The 13,127-nt window shown below is 40.3% G+C and overlaps 1 protein-coding gene across 1 annotated transcript in view; it reads left to right on the top strand.

Annotated features, from left to right (window-relative positions):
- Positions 1–13,127, top strand: part of cntnap2a (contactin associated protein 2a) — a 308,808-nt gene that overhangs the window by 185,743 nt on the left and 109,938 nt on the right. The window contains exon 12 of the mRNA XM_034560734.1: positions 8,898–9,060. Within this exon, the coding sequence (XP_034416625.1) occupies positions 8,898–9,060 (163 nt within the window). The remainder of the gene's footprint in view (positions 1–8,897; positions 9,061–13,127) is intronic.

Here is a 13,127-nt window from a genome sequence, read left to right as displayed (position 1 = left end):
GAGAAAGAAAGAGTGAAACTGAGGAGTAGACAGATGGAAGCTAGAGACAAGGACTGAGACAAAGATACTTTTTTGACAGAGAAATTGATAGCAGGTTTATAAGCAAGGAGAGAGAGAGACAGACAGACACCCATACCTCGCAGTCTGAGAAAAGAAAATCTAGTGTGTGGCTTTCATTTGCATTCACACACATACTCACTCACACATGTATGCATCGTTACGAATCAGAGAAACACAGCTATGTTCTTTCAGAAGTTTTTATCCCCTGCCAACAGGCATAATGTGTTGGCTCGTTAGTTTTACATGACGTAATGAATACCAAGGAGCAGGCAGTCTGGTCATAAACACAGGTTTGAAGGCTGCAGGGGCAACAGAGCTGCTGATTATGACTATGGCAAGGAGTACAAAGAGATATTTGGGCCACCGCTGCACAGGCTAGGGGAGAAGTTTTAGGGAGACATTCTTATTTCAGACTCAAGATTTATTATTCACGTTAAAAGGTATGTGTACTGTTGCAGCTTGTTTTCAGCTCAGGGAGTGATTTTAGTTTGCTCCTAACTTTTGGAAAATTGGTTTGGTTTTACTGTAGATTTGTACAGCATACAGATCAGTCCTCCAATTGCATGACCTGATTTCATTATGACTTGCTGAACCATTATCACAGACTAACAATGAAAGCCTGAAGCTACCTGAAGCTGTGTGCACGTGGGTTAGTGTGAGCGAGCATGTCTGTGAACTATGTTGGTCTTTTTGACCACATGCTCAGAAACTCCTCAGCAGTCATACACACAGTTCAGACAGAATATCTAGAGCATCCATTAAGAACACCTCCTCACATTCGGGTGCACATTTTCATCCCAGCACAGAGGTAACTGAATAATATAGCGAGTGAACAAAAGATAGTTTAGCCTATGACTTGCCCTCATTAGTCTCTTAGATCGTTCTGCTTGATGAGTCAGAGAGGCCAAGCGCATTAAGCTGTCCTAAAGCTCTTTAACCATATTCCATCAGCACTTTCTATGAAACTGTTCTTTCAGTGTGCCACTCAGTATCCTGAACAATCCATATAATTTGATATACAGGATGAGGCTTTGTCTAGGCCATCGGTGTCAACCCTCGTGGCTTCAAGGTACCAATCTGCTGTGTTTCAGTTGTAAACCACCGTTTTTACAGCCTGTTGCCAAAGTAATGTTGAAATTTCCTTTTAATCTGACTGTATTAAAATTAGGGATGGGTATCGTCTGGGTTTTTTTCCGATACCGGTGCTAAAACGGTGCCTGAACCGATACTTAAAAGAAAGAAGAAGCACAAAACGACAATTGACGACATTAAAGAAAGGCTTTTTTTTTTTTATTGCCAAGGCACATTTTTTTCTTCAACCTGAACAATATATTGTATATAACTGTTTAAAAGTATGCTATAAATATAAATAATACAAAATCCGTGGCTTCATACTACAGCTTCAAACTTTTTAACTTCAAGCTATGAACAATAACAACAGTTTACAGTATACTTAAATAAATATAAAGAAATACAAAACACACACACACACACTCTGTATACAGCTTCAAACTTCAACAATCATTTTGCAGAAATATGAGCACATTTGCCTTTTCTGGCAAAATACGACACTTCTCCTGACCTGACATGTCCTGCACAGGACAAAACCCTCTCAGATGGTGTCTGATATGTCAGGTATGTGTCTGAAAGTGCAGACTTTATCCACCACCAGGCTCCAGGGTCTTGAAGGCTGGAGAGGGCACTGCCTTTAGCTGTCGTTGCCTGAAGAAGCTCTCGGTCCTCATCCTGGAACAGCTTCTCTAGGTCTGACTTCTTGGCACGCTTGGCATGAACAATACATAAAAGTAGTGTTTAGACAAACTTGCTTCAAAAGAAATGCATTAATTTGAGATGTTTCATGATTATGGACTTACATGTTTTTCTGCCTTATCCTCCTCTTGGTCATCCGATCCATCTTCCTCATAGTCCTTCATTGGAAGCTGTAGACACAATTTTGCACATATAAATATAAATACATCATAGAAACTGTAACATTGCACACATGAGAAACAAGGATGAGCATGAAAATACCTGTTCTGTTGCACAGCCAACTGCTGAGAGAATTCTACCAGAATGCTTGTTATCTCGTCTGCCACCACCAGGCCTGTCTGTGACTCATACACGGCTTTGGTGTTTAGCACCTTCTGCTTAATGTGGCCATGACTGGTGTCGTGTCCAGTACCTGTTAAATAGTGGTCCTGTGCCACACTGGTCCACCCATCACATGTAATAGCAGCCTTATTAATTTGTAAACTCCTGAACAACAGTCTGTTTCTCAACAGAGTACAATGCAGGAATTACTGTATTGGACAGATCATCCCTGGATGGGGGTCGGTAGCGAGGAATGAAGGCAGTGGTCATCGCTCTGTATAAAATAAATTTGAGGATATTTAATACTCTTTTTGACGAATTGTATTAATGGAACAGATTTTATGACAAATATTATTTTCACATCACTTTTTTTTTTTTTGTACCTGAACGATGGAGATTCCACAGTGGAAAATGAATGCAGACCATAAATATAAATAATGTTATATATTTTTACACGCAACAGAAGCGTCACTACACATGCCATCACTAGTTTCATTAACATTACACTGACTTGCTATGATGGCGGCAGGTAGCCGACCGTTTGCTAGTAGCTAGCTATAACATTTGTTGTTATTAGGCCTACTTTTATAAATGCAAGACTTGCAATCAACGTTACATTACGAACCTGAGTTAAGGCTGCTGTTGTCATCATCGATCTCCACTTTTTAAGTGGGACCAGTCGCCCAGACTGCCGCTGATGTGCTCACGCAGGCGGTCGAACACGGTGCATGCCTCTGCTTTCAAGTGGATGTTATGCGTTGCCAGATGTTTCATTCAATGTGACGTGTTCCCCCTTTTACACACATTTGCTGCATGTCGCATTGTTTAAATCTTTTTGGGGGTTTTCGGTACGCAACCCTAATTAAAATGACTTTACTCTTCGTACACTCATTTTGACAATCGGTTTGTGACAATTGTTATTTTGGTTGTTTTAAGCTGTCCTCTCTTCATCTTATTGTGATGCATAGTGTTTGTCTGCATGTGAAATGCTTTTGGGTTCAAAGTAGCCGTCCCATATACTATTATGCGGAGAGTGCCATTGTAGAAGCCTTGCTTGGATGCTAGAGTAAAAATGGTTTAACTATCTGTCAGTTTATATAATCCTCATTTTATATTTTCTTCCCCCACTGCAGCTTAATGTTTATTAAGCATACCCAATTGGCACATTAAACCAAATTAGGACTTACAAATTAGTATTATAATGAAGCTTGCCTGCCACACTCATGCTGGGATATACATACATTATGTACACACACAAAGTCTGAAGCAGTGTTTTACTTGACATTGCACAAAATACGACCATATTTCACAAAACACAACACAACTTCGAAAAATATAAGAGCCTTTCACAACACACATAAAACTCCACAAAACACAATGATACCTCACAAATTACAACAGCTAATCACAGCTAAAAACTAATCAATTTATAAAACGCATAAACTAAAACTTGTTGCGCGGTAATTACATTGGACTTGGAAGGCCTGCTTTCTTATCACCTTTTCCCCCTGATTCTAATCTAATAGCACTTAAATTCAGCGGATATATCCTCTCGACCCACTAGATGTCCATTCTGTGTTCACTGGAAAAAAATAATTGTTGTTCATAGACCGCTCTGTAAATGGGAACCAAACAAAGTGGATCGGATCGAGTCGCCAGGGCTGTACCGAATGTCACGCCTCCCTTTGTGTGCGCAAGCAGGAGACCAAACACTTTTTGGCCAATTGCCGTCACTGAGGAAGTCTATGCTGGTGGTGTACTGCTCACAGCAGTATGTATAAAAAGGATATGTCTCACTTCCTGTGAATGTTCAACTACTCCCTCTTGTCCCTGTTCCTTTTGGTGTGTTATCTGTCAGCCAAGTTGTTGCAATCTGCTCTCGTTGATTTTCTACCCTCGAGCCTGCACAATACTTGCACAACAAAAGAGAGAATGTTATTGTATGTGAAAATAACTAGGTACATGATTCTTAATTTGCAGGTTACAAAGTATAAGTGGTGTGACCTAAGAGGCAGCAATGTGCTACAAGTCATCCAGTGTGCTGAGGAAATAATTACTTACGTTTGTTGTAGACTGACACTTATGTGCTGGGTATAAAACACTACGCTTTACTGTATTTAGTATAGTTTAATATCAGTATTCATGCTCTCTTCTGATTTTCAGTACACAATGCAACTTCTAGAAATGTATTGATATATTGATTGATTTCCATCAGTGCGCTGTAGAACACACTCTTGTGTGCTGGGTTTTGATAATATATTCATGTACTTCACTGTATCCTGATCTCAGACCAATACTTCAGGAGAAAAGCAGCAATGTTAAACGTGTTTGAGATTGAGCGCAGCAGCTGCTTCAAAGGGAGTCAGACCATATTAACCATGTGTGTGCAAATTATTTAGCAAAAGATCTGAAGTGTTCTGCTTCGTGTGTGCGGTTGTGTGAATTGTGTGTAATGTTTTTGACAAAATGAGGCCTGTGATCAAAATCGTGCTAAAGCGATCATGAATAAACTGTAAGAAAAACGTTTTTAAACACAACAGCGCTGCTCAATGGCTTTAGAAAACATTAATACCATCAAGGTGTGATGTGAAGACATGAAAGCATTTCCTAAATAATGCTTTAATTAACTTAATACATGGATGCATTAATGTGTAATGCATGTTGATGACTATGATGGAACATTACACAGCTCAAATACCATTGTCAAAGAGTTGAAAGACTAAATTAGCAGAATTAGAATTAGAACCTTTTATTGCCAAGTATGTTTTCACATACAAGGAATTTGTCATGGCGGGCGGTGCAACAATAGACAATAACATTAACAACAATCAACAACAATTATGCAGGCAATGCAGTTACTTTCTTCATTTTTCTTCCTTATTTCTGTCAACTTGTTGAGTTTGTAACACTGTTTTGTATCTTCCTTGTTTATGTCAATTAATACAACACTTTTATAGTTACCATATCCAAGCTTTATTTAAAAAACGATATATAATCAACATTTCACTGTGTCACATGTCACTGCTCTTGTTTTTCATATACTGACAATACATATTCCTTGAGAACAGTTTTCTTTGGGTTCAGTGGCAATAAAGTTAACATCCAAGAACGGGTGCTTTGGATAAAATTGTCCAGTTTTTTTCTGATTCTGTGGTATTAAAATTCACGTGGCACTGCCTGAACCCAAGGTTACAGAGTTACAGGATATTATACTTTAGATGTCAGAGGAAGGAACAGGCTGGGCTCTGATCCTCTGTCATCCTATCTTCAACTATGCCCTCTTTCTTAATTCTCTTCTTCTCCTCTGTTTTCTTTTCTCCGCTTCCCCCCCTCCCTTATTCCTTTCATTTCTCAGTTTATCTTCTCTTTTTCTTTTTTTGGCCCTCATCCTCCTCTTTCCTCTCATCCCTCTTATCCTCTTTAACCGCGTTGGACCCTTCCTATGTCTCCCCTCCTCTCCTCTCTTCTCCTCTCATCTCCACCCCTCTATGCTTCAAGCATCTGCTTTTAGAAGCAGCCTCCTAAACCCAAAGCCTATTTTACGGGGGAGTAGTTTCTCACTCCTGACGCTGCGCTTAGAGAAATTAGTAAGTGACTGACACGAGACATCCGCAAATTGAATTTCTCAAGAGGGAAGGTAGACCCTCACACAAACACACATGAATATACACAAGGCCGTAAAGTCGTGCTCTTCTTTCCATAGGAACATGCGATAAATTGATACTTCTAATGCAAGAGTAGTCAATTATGGGATGTTCCACCCTGAAGCATACAGGTGTTTAATAATTATGAAAAGAACTGAGTTATGTGTGTCCTTTATTCGTCAACTTCCTTACCAATTTCATAACTCTATAACTCCAAATGTTGTATAAGCATTTCCTTTGTCATCATTTCGCAAATGGTTTCCCTCACATTTATTTAATGTATATGAATAAATGACAGTTTAGAGGTCTATTTAAAGTCTTACACTTTGCTTTTCCATTACTGTGATGCAAATCCTCTCTGACCTTTTGAAATAAAGCGTTATGATGCTTCTTACACTCTAGTTGGTTTATTCGGTTACTCAGCAATGTAAAATGAAGTAAAAAAAGAGAATACTTTCCAACACTTGCAAAGATAATTAATACGCATTATATATCCTCGGTGTATGGCAGCCCGCTGAGTGTGTGAATACGATGCACCCGCCAGCGACACAGAGTGCTGAAGGAATGAGTCCTAACGCTTAGTCTTGTTCTAAGATAATAAGTCATTGAATACCGGTCAAGTATTAACAGCAACCACACTCTATTCCTGATCTCCGTAGGTGGTTTTGTTTCCTCCTAAACTTCCTTGTAAAGACGTAAGTCTACATTGAAAGGACTCTTATGCTTGTGACGGGCATATATCAGCCATGTCAGGTAGAATACATACTGTGCTCGACTTGTGTGCAGTAAGGTTTAACGCTCATGAATGTTAAGTTTGTTTAAAGGTTTTTCATGGTCTGCTGCAAGGTTGTGGAGTGTTTTTTTTAATTTATTTTGTACAGTCAGGGGAAATAGCTCAGGAAGAAATAGCAGCAGGTGGTTAATAGATAAGCACAGTTTTTTTCCTGGTGTGAATTTGGGAGATCTACATATTGTGTTTGGCAACTCATTTTGTCTCCCCTGAATATGTTGCTGAATCGCAGCCGCAAACTATTTGTTACATTTTTGCAGCCAAGCATTTTGGCCGATTTCCAGCCTACCTCTCCCCGAAAATGTGTTTGGATGTGGACACAAGTGTTCTGGCGGCCTGAGAGCCGGCTGTGCCAGTCAGGTGGTGATCAGGTAGTAGAGAGCTGGGCTGGTCTTCTCGTGTGTATTGTAAGGGAAGCTCTTTGGGCGCAGCAGAGGGGCTGTGATAGTGCCAGTAAGACTGCAGGGGATTATTGCTGCTGTTCCAGATCATGAGGGGTTATGAAAAATAGAGCTTTTGTCCATACAACAAATTAAAGCCACATGGCATCGTTGCTTTCAGGAAAAAAGACATGCTTAGCTTGGATTTGAGCTGTGGGTGTGTGTGATTTGTTGGGCATGTACAAATGTATGGCCACATCTATGCTTTATTTGCCAAGTGTTTGTCTTCGTTTCTCTCCAGATCATTAATCTTGGTCTGCTTCTTCCTTTGTTGGTCAATGTGGCTGCAATGCAGGATTTTTGAATGATACGATGATACATTGCTGGTCGTGGCAACAAGGGGGAAAACATGGCGCGTTGACCGAATGTAAAGCATGACTACTGTCAGGATGAATTTCCTCTTCGTCTTATTTAGCCATATAATATGTAAACTAGAAACCTTCATTTGTAATACCTTTGAAGTTCTTTGTTTGAATGGGCAGTAAGTGGGCTGAATCAGGTGACAACCAACAAACAAGTAGGACGTTTGTGTGTCATTAAATTGTGAAAACTACCCATCAGTGGTGGAGATGGAATACAAGAGAAACCACCTCCTTTCACGCCTTACCTGTTGGCTTTCACACCCTCTTAACACACATCCATTCCCCCATCTGTCGTTCCATGCATTGCTCTGTTCCTTCTTCCAAACTGTCAGGAAGGCTGCATTTCCTTTGCATTCATATGCTATGCACAGCCTTCAAAGTGCTGCCAGCCAGCTGTAGTCTGCTCCGTTTCCCTCACTCCCGCTCTCCTATCATTTTCTGTCTCTTTCCCACTCCCCTGGAAAGACAATGGACAGGTGTGGCAGGAGAAGAGACAGATGGCAAGGATGACAGTATAACACTTTTGGGAGAGGAAATGAAAATCAAAAGATTGGAAGAAAAGGATGAATCCAGCACAAACACACATGCAGGGACACATATTTCACTTTTCTGCTGCTTTGTTTGCTGGCATAACAACTAGCCACATAAACAGCAATAATTTCTGGAGCATATGAACACACACAGTGCATATGCCCTGTATAATAAGCCCTTTGTGATGCTTTGGCCTTGAGGCTAATAGGCATGCCGGAGGGTGTGACAGCTTATAACATCTCGATGATGGAGATGTCATTGAGCCACAGTGTTTTATGTGTGACCTGTGTGCTTGTGGCAAAGATTGAATTCCAGGCTCTTATCTCCTATATATGACAGTGCACTGTAATAACACCTGCAGATTTGCAGACTTAAGACCGATTGGTACATTGGTACACCTACCATATTTCCATGGACTTTCATTTTTGCAAATGATTTAGTATGCTCTCACACACACACACACACACACACACACATTTCTGTCCTAGCCTTGTCCTTGTTTCAGTCAAGGCCCAGTGCTACCTCTGGATGGGCCATTGACTCTTGTATCTCATAAAAGTACTGTATATGGTAAAACCTATATGTCTTGTAGTCTATTGCAGTCTTAGCGTCGATATTAAGGCTAATGGGCCTTGTGGATAAGCTCTAAATTATGAGGATTGATGGAGGTTTGTGGCTTTAAAAATTCTGATAACAGGACACTGACCAGGTCTGTTGTTCCTCGTCAAGGATGATATCTTCTCCAGAAGGTCGTCTTTTTCATAATGTGTTTAAAGCAATTTTTTTCTTCTTGTTTATCGTCGTCCTCCTACACCCTATCACTTCTTTCTCTCCGGTCTTTGAACGCATCCCTTTGTTTCTCTTCCCTCTCAAATTGTGTTCTGAACTCAGTTTACTCATCTCCAACCCTCTGGAATTTGTAATTATAAAAAATCCCTGAAAAAGTTTGTTGTGCTTTTGTTTCTTTTGCTGGTTTCAGGGTATTTTCTCCAGACGCTGTTCCCACCCTCCCAGCGTACCTTCCAGGGCTGCATGCAAGCGATCTTGGTGGACGACCAACCAGCTGATTTGCATGCGGTGGAAAAAGGCACTATGGGAGCTTTTGAGAACGTCAGCCTAGACATGTGTGCAATCATAGACAGGTAAGAATGATAATTTCTGCATGCACGCACGCACATTCATACAGTGTTTTATGAATGAAAATTTAAGCCAAATGCAAAGCAATAATAAGTGTCATAAAAATAGTCTCTGAATTCTCATCCAGTGATGTATGACTCAGAGCTCTGGGTGTTGTGCGTGTAACTGTACAAGACTATGTTTGTGTGGCTGCGCTTTGTGTGCTTGTTATACTGATAAATGGATAGAATTGATACCGTGGATTCCCAGGGTAAGGGGAAGTGTGTAAATAGTAAAAAAAGAAAGAGTAGGTTTCATCCTTGGAAAACACTGTATGATCTTAATCAAACATGAGCCACTCATTTCTCAAGTATAACAGAGCTGGATATTCTGCACAGCATGTCCAAATGTTGGCTCACTGGAATCATTTGTTACAACTTGTTGACTTTCCAATTTATTTCTTTGTCATAGACAAGACAAACACACTGGGATGAATTTTTCATATGGAATCATCTCTGCCTTGGGCTCAATTGGAATGCTTCTTTCCACTGAATCTGATGCCAGGGTGCATCGTCGTGGACTGGTTATCAGGGATTAGGCCTTGTCCTATGTTAAATAAAGGTTCAGTGGATTTGCAGTCATGCAATAGCCAAAAAGATGTCGGTGCGTATTAGTCACAAGGAGTATGGATTGCAAGATAAACGTGAGAAGGAAGCTGCAATTACTAGTTGACCTAGCGCTGATTGGAACAGCATATCTCTTATCCCAAATGATTTGTTTTCAGGTCAGGTTTGTCAATAACACTTACCCTCATCAATATCCTCACCCAGAGAAGTAGACAACAACTTTAGATACATTTTGTCTTCACTTCTACAAAGGTCTGGGATGCTTCAATTGGACCACAGCTTGGGCTCAGGCCATACTAATATATATTTTAAATAGGTGTGTACTCAGAGTTTCTGTCACATAATCTTCTCAAATTAAAAGTTTGATGCCTTATTTTGTATTTGTTTTGTAGTAGAAGTCACAATAGAAATGTTCACATTGATTCAGTTGTCAGGTGACTTTGTGAAAAAGTGATTTGATTGAAGGTTGTGCAAGATGACCAATTCTAACATAAACAGGACTGATATCTGGACATGAGGATCTTTGGTCAAATCACTATTTTACACACATGAAGTCTTTGAACATACGTATATATGATAAAAGAAAGTGGTGACCACATTGTGAACTATGTGTTGAGAATATTGGAAGATGGCCTTTTAATGTGGAAGTGCTCTACCATATATGTGAATGTTGAACTTGCAATAACTTCTCTTTTGGCCATTTTGGGGCAGCATGAACAAGTTGTGAACATAGCTGACAAATAACATTTTTAAAAGATATGCCGTACTTATTAGCATACAGTTGCCTACTTTATACGTCCAGCAAACATTAACATTTATTTAAAGTCATGTTTATGGCCAACTGACAACTGCATGTCCAATATTCACTCTGTATAAACTCTGTATTTGGTTTCCACTAAGTCCTCAGGGACATATCTGGCTAGTCACTTTGCCTGCCTGTTAGCAAATAGTGAGTCTCTGGAGCTTGTTTGCAGAAAACAGCTGCATGTTGTGGCCAAAAACAAAACTAATAAAAGCAGTGAGTGTAAACCAAACTGTAAATTTGTAGCCTGGAAAAATTAACTAACAAGTTCAAACTGCTCCATAGAGCAGAGCAAAACTGCCCGTCCACTGATAATTATCTGTGTGTTTACCACTACACGCATTATGCATAGTCATTTGATCCTTTGTTTCTATACAAATATTGATTGTAGCTACTTCAGAAAACATATGCTTGTATTTTCAAATAACCAAAAATACCCAGTTCCTACTACATTGTGATTTACTATTTAAAAAATGTCTGTTTTCATGGGTGATCTTTTTTAAATATCTGGCTTAAGTCATATTTTGAACACAGATGGCTCTTACATTTTGCCGAAGCCCTCTCTTTTACATACATGTGCATGCGTGTGCCATTTGTTTCCCAGAATGTGGAGCATTAGCACTGCTGATAACAATCTGACTCAGATATGCATCACTAACTCTTTTGAAAGTCCTAAGATGTCCTAAGACAGTGTCCTACCCTTGCTTTTCCCCATCTTTATTACTTCAAACATGTTGTGTATCAGCCCTGCAATATTTGAGGTGGGCCCTGTCCTTCCATGGAAGATGAATGGGTCCAGTGCTACCATCTAACTAATCAGAATGTATTTGAAGGCAGTTCAATAGCCCTGTCTGACCTCCTCTTGATCAATGCCGTTCCAGTGTGGGATTCAGCTGAGATGGCGGAAGAAGTAAAACACGCATATCTCCACAGACACGGGGGCAAGGCATGCAAATTCCCATATTTCACAATGTCACTCTCATTCTGTAAGGGTACCGCAACACACACATGAAAGCATAATCATACTGAGGCACTCCGTTCTCTTCGAAGATTTCAAATGTTCATACAAAGCCCTCTGCATATGTAGTCAGTGTACTTCAGGGCTCACAGCTTGCTGAGCATAATGTCTTTTGTGATTGTCGGTGCTTGTCAATCGCAGCCCATTGTGCCAGCACAATGCCATTTTAACTGCACTTAATAGCCCGCTGAAGCTACAAATCACCATTAAATACATTGATCACCGGTGTATTAGAATTTTCTATTTCATTTACAGTATATGAAATGGCATGTTTATAAAGCTTTTTTTTGGTCATCAAGAAATGGCAAGCAGGTACATGTGTAGTGATGTTACCTAAATGTATTTTTCTGCACCAGTCAACAGTCAAAGCTAGAGAGGAGGATGACTTTCTGCAGCATAGTTACAATACTGACAATACAGTCCGTTGATATTAACACACCAGCACTCCATTGCATATGCTTTGTACAAAACAGAGCTCATCCACTCATATGAAAAACAGTTTAAGTGCATAAAACAGTATATAGACATAAACAGAAGAGTCACAATTAGAGTCGCTCCACTGTCAGTGAGCTCACAAGCCCACCGTTTGATGTCAGATTCAGAGTTTCTGGAGGTTTGATAGCGATTGTCTTGTCTTCCTCTCTGTGCTGCTAAACTGCCCGACTTCCAACATGACTACAAAAGAACAGCATTTTAAAAAGGACCCCTGCAGCTCTTATGAGTTGGTGTTGGTTTTTCCCCTCAAGTTGGCTTTCATCATCATATCAATAATCACTCAAAGTTGTACAAGGTGTTGTTTATTATTCATGTATTCGTGCACAAGTGCATATGTGTGAGTTTGTGAGTGTAAAAGCCAGCTCTGAGACTACAGTGCCTCGGGATCCATCCTCATTAGGCCTGAAGGCAGATCAAACCGCAGAACTTTGATGTATTCAAGATCTGACTTGGTATTATCTAAGAAAAACAATGATGTCTGAACTGCTCTGTGCTTAATGCTGTATTCACACTGAGAAGGATAACGCTTTCTACATACACGACACTCCATTTTTCAGGGGGTCCTTTCTGAAATGTAGATTGTGACTGTAAAAGAAACGCACGTGTACAACTGTCATACGCATTGAGAATCAGCACGATAAACCCCAAGTCTGTCACCTCCTATGAATGTGTTTCAGGATAGGCAGACGTGCACTGAAGTGGTTCTCGTTGACAGTTGAGTGTTGTTTGACGTGACGGCCCTCTCACTGTCCTGGAGGCGGTGCTGGCCAACCTCAGCAGGCATATGGTTGACATGGCCTTCTAGAATATGACAATGAATCGTTTTGGTTTTGAATATAACCTTGCGTGGACTTCCGCCTTGTCACAGCCAGTTTGTGACAAATGTAGGCTGGTCCGGGACGGGCCTATAGCGGTTGCTCTCATCAGTTCACCTAGCCGTGTGTTAGCTCCACGTTCTGTGGCAAAGAACTTTGGTGAAGACGATGTAGACTGGTTTCTAGAGGTTTGCCTTCTGCTTCTGATGGAATTAGTCCAGATGTGTATTGCATTGTGACAGGTTCAATTTAGTTGCATAATCCTTTGCACTGTTCATACTGTATATTGCTGTACTGTGCTGTAGATGAAGGTATTCTTCAAAAACCGTGTACACAT

The sequence above is a fragment of the Cyclopterus lumpus genome, chromosome 20, assembly GCF_009769545.1.
Source record: "Cyclopterus lumpus isolate fCycLum1 chromosome 20, fCycLum1.pri, whole genome shotgun sequence".
Lineage (NCBI taxonomy): Eukaryota > Metazoa > Chordata > Actinopteri > Perciformes > Cyclopteridae > Cyclopterus > Cyclopterus lumpus.
This window is presented reverse-complemented; position numbering and strand designations above follow the sequence as displayed.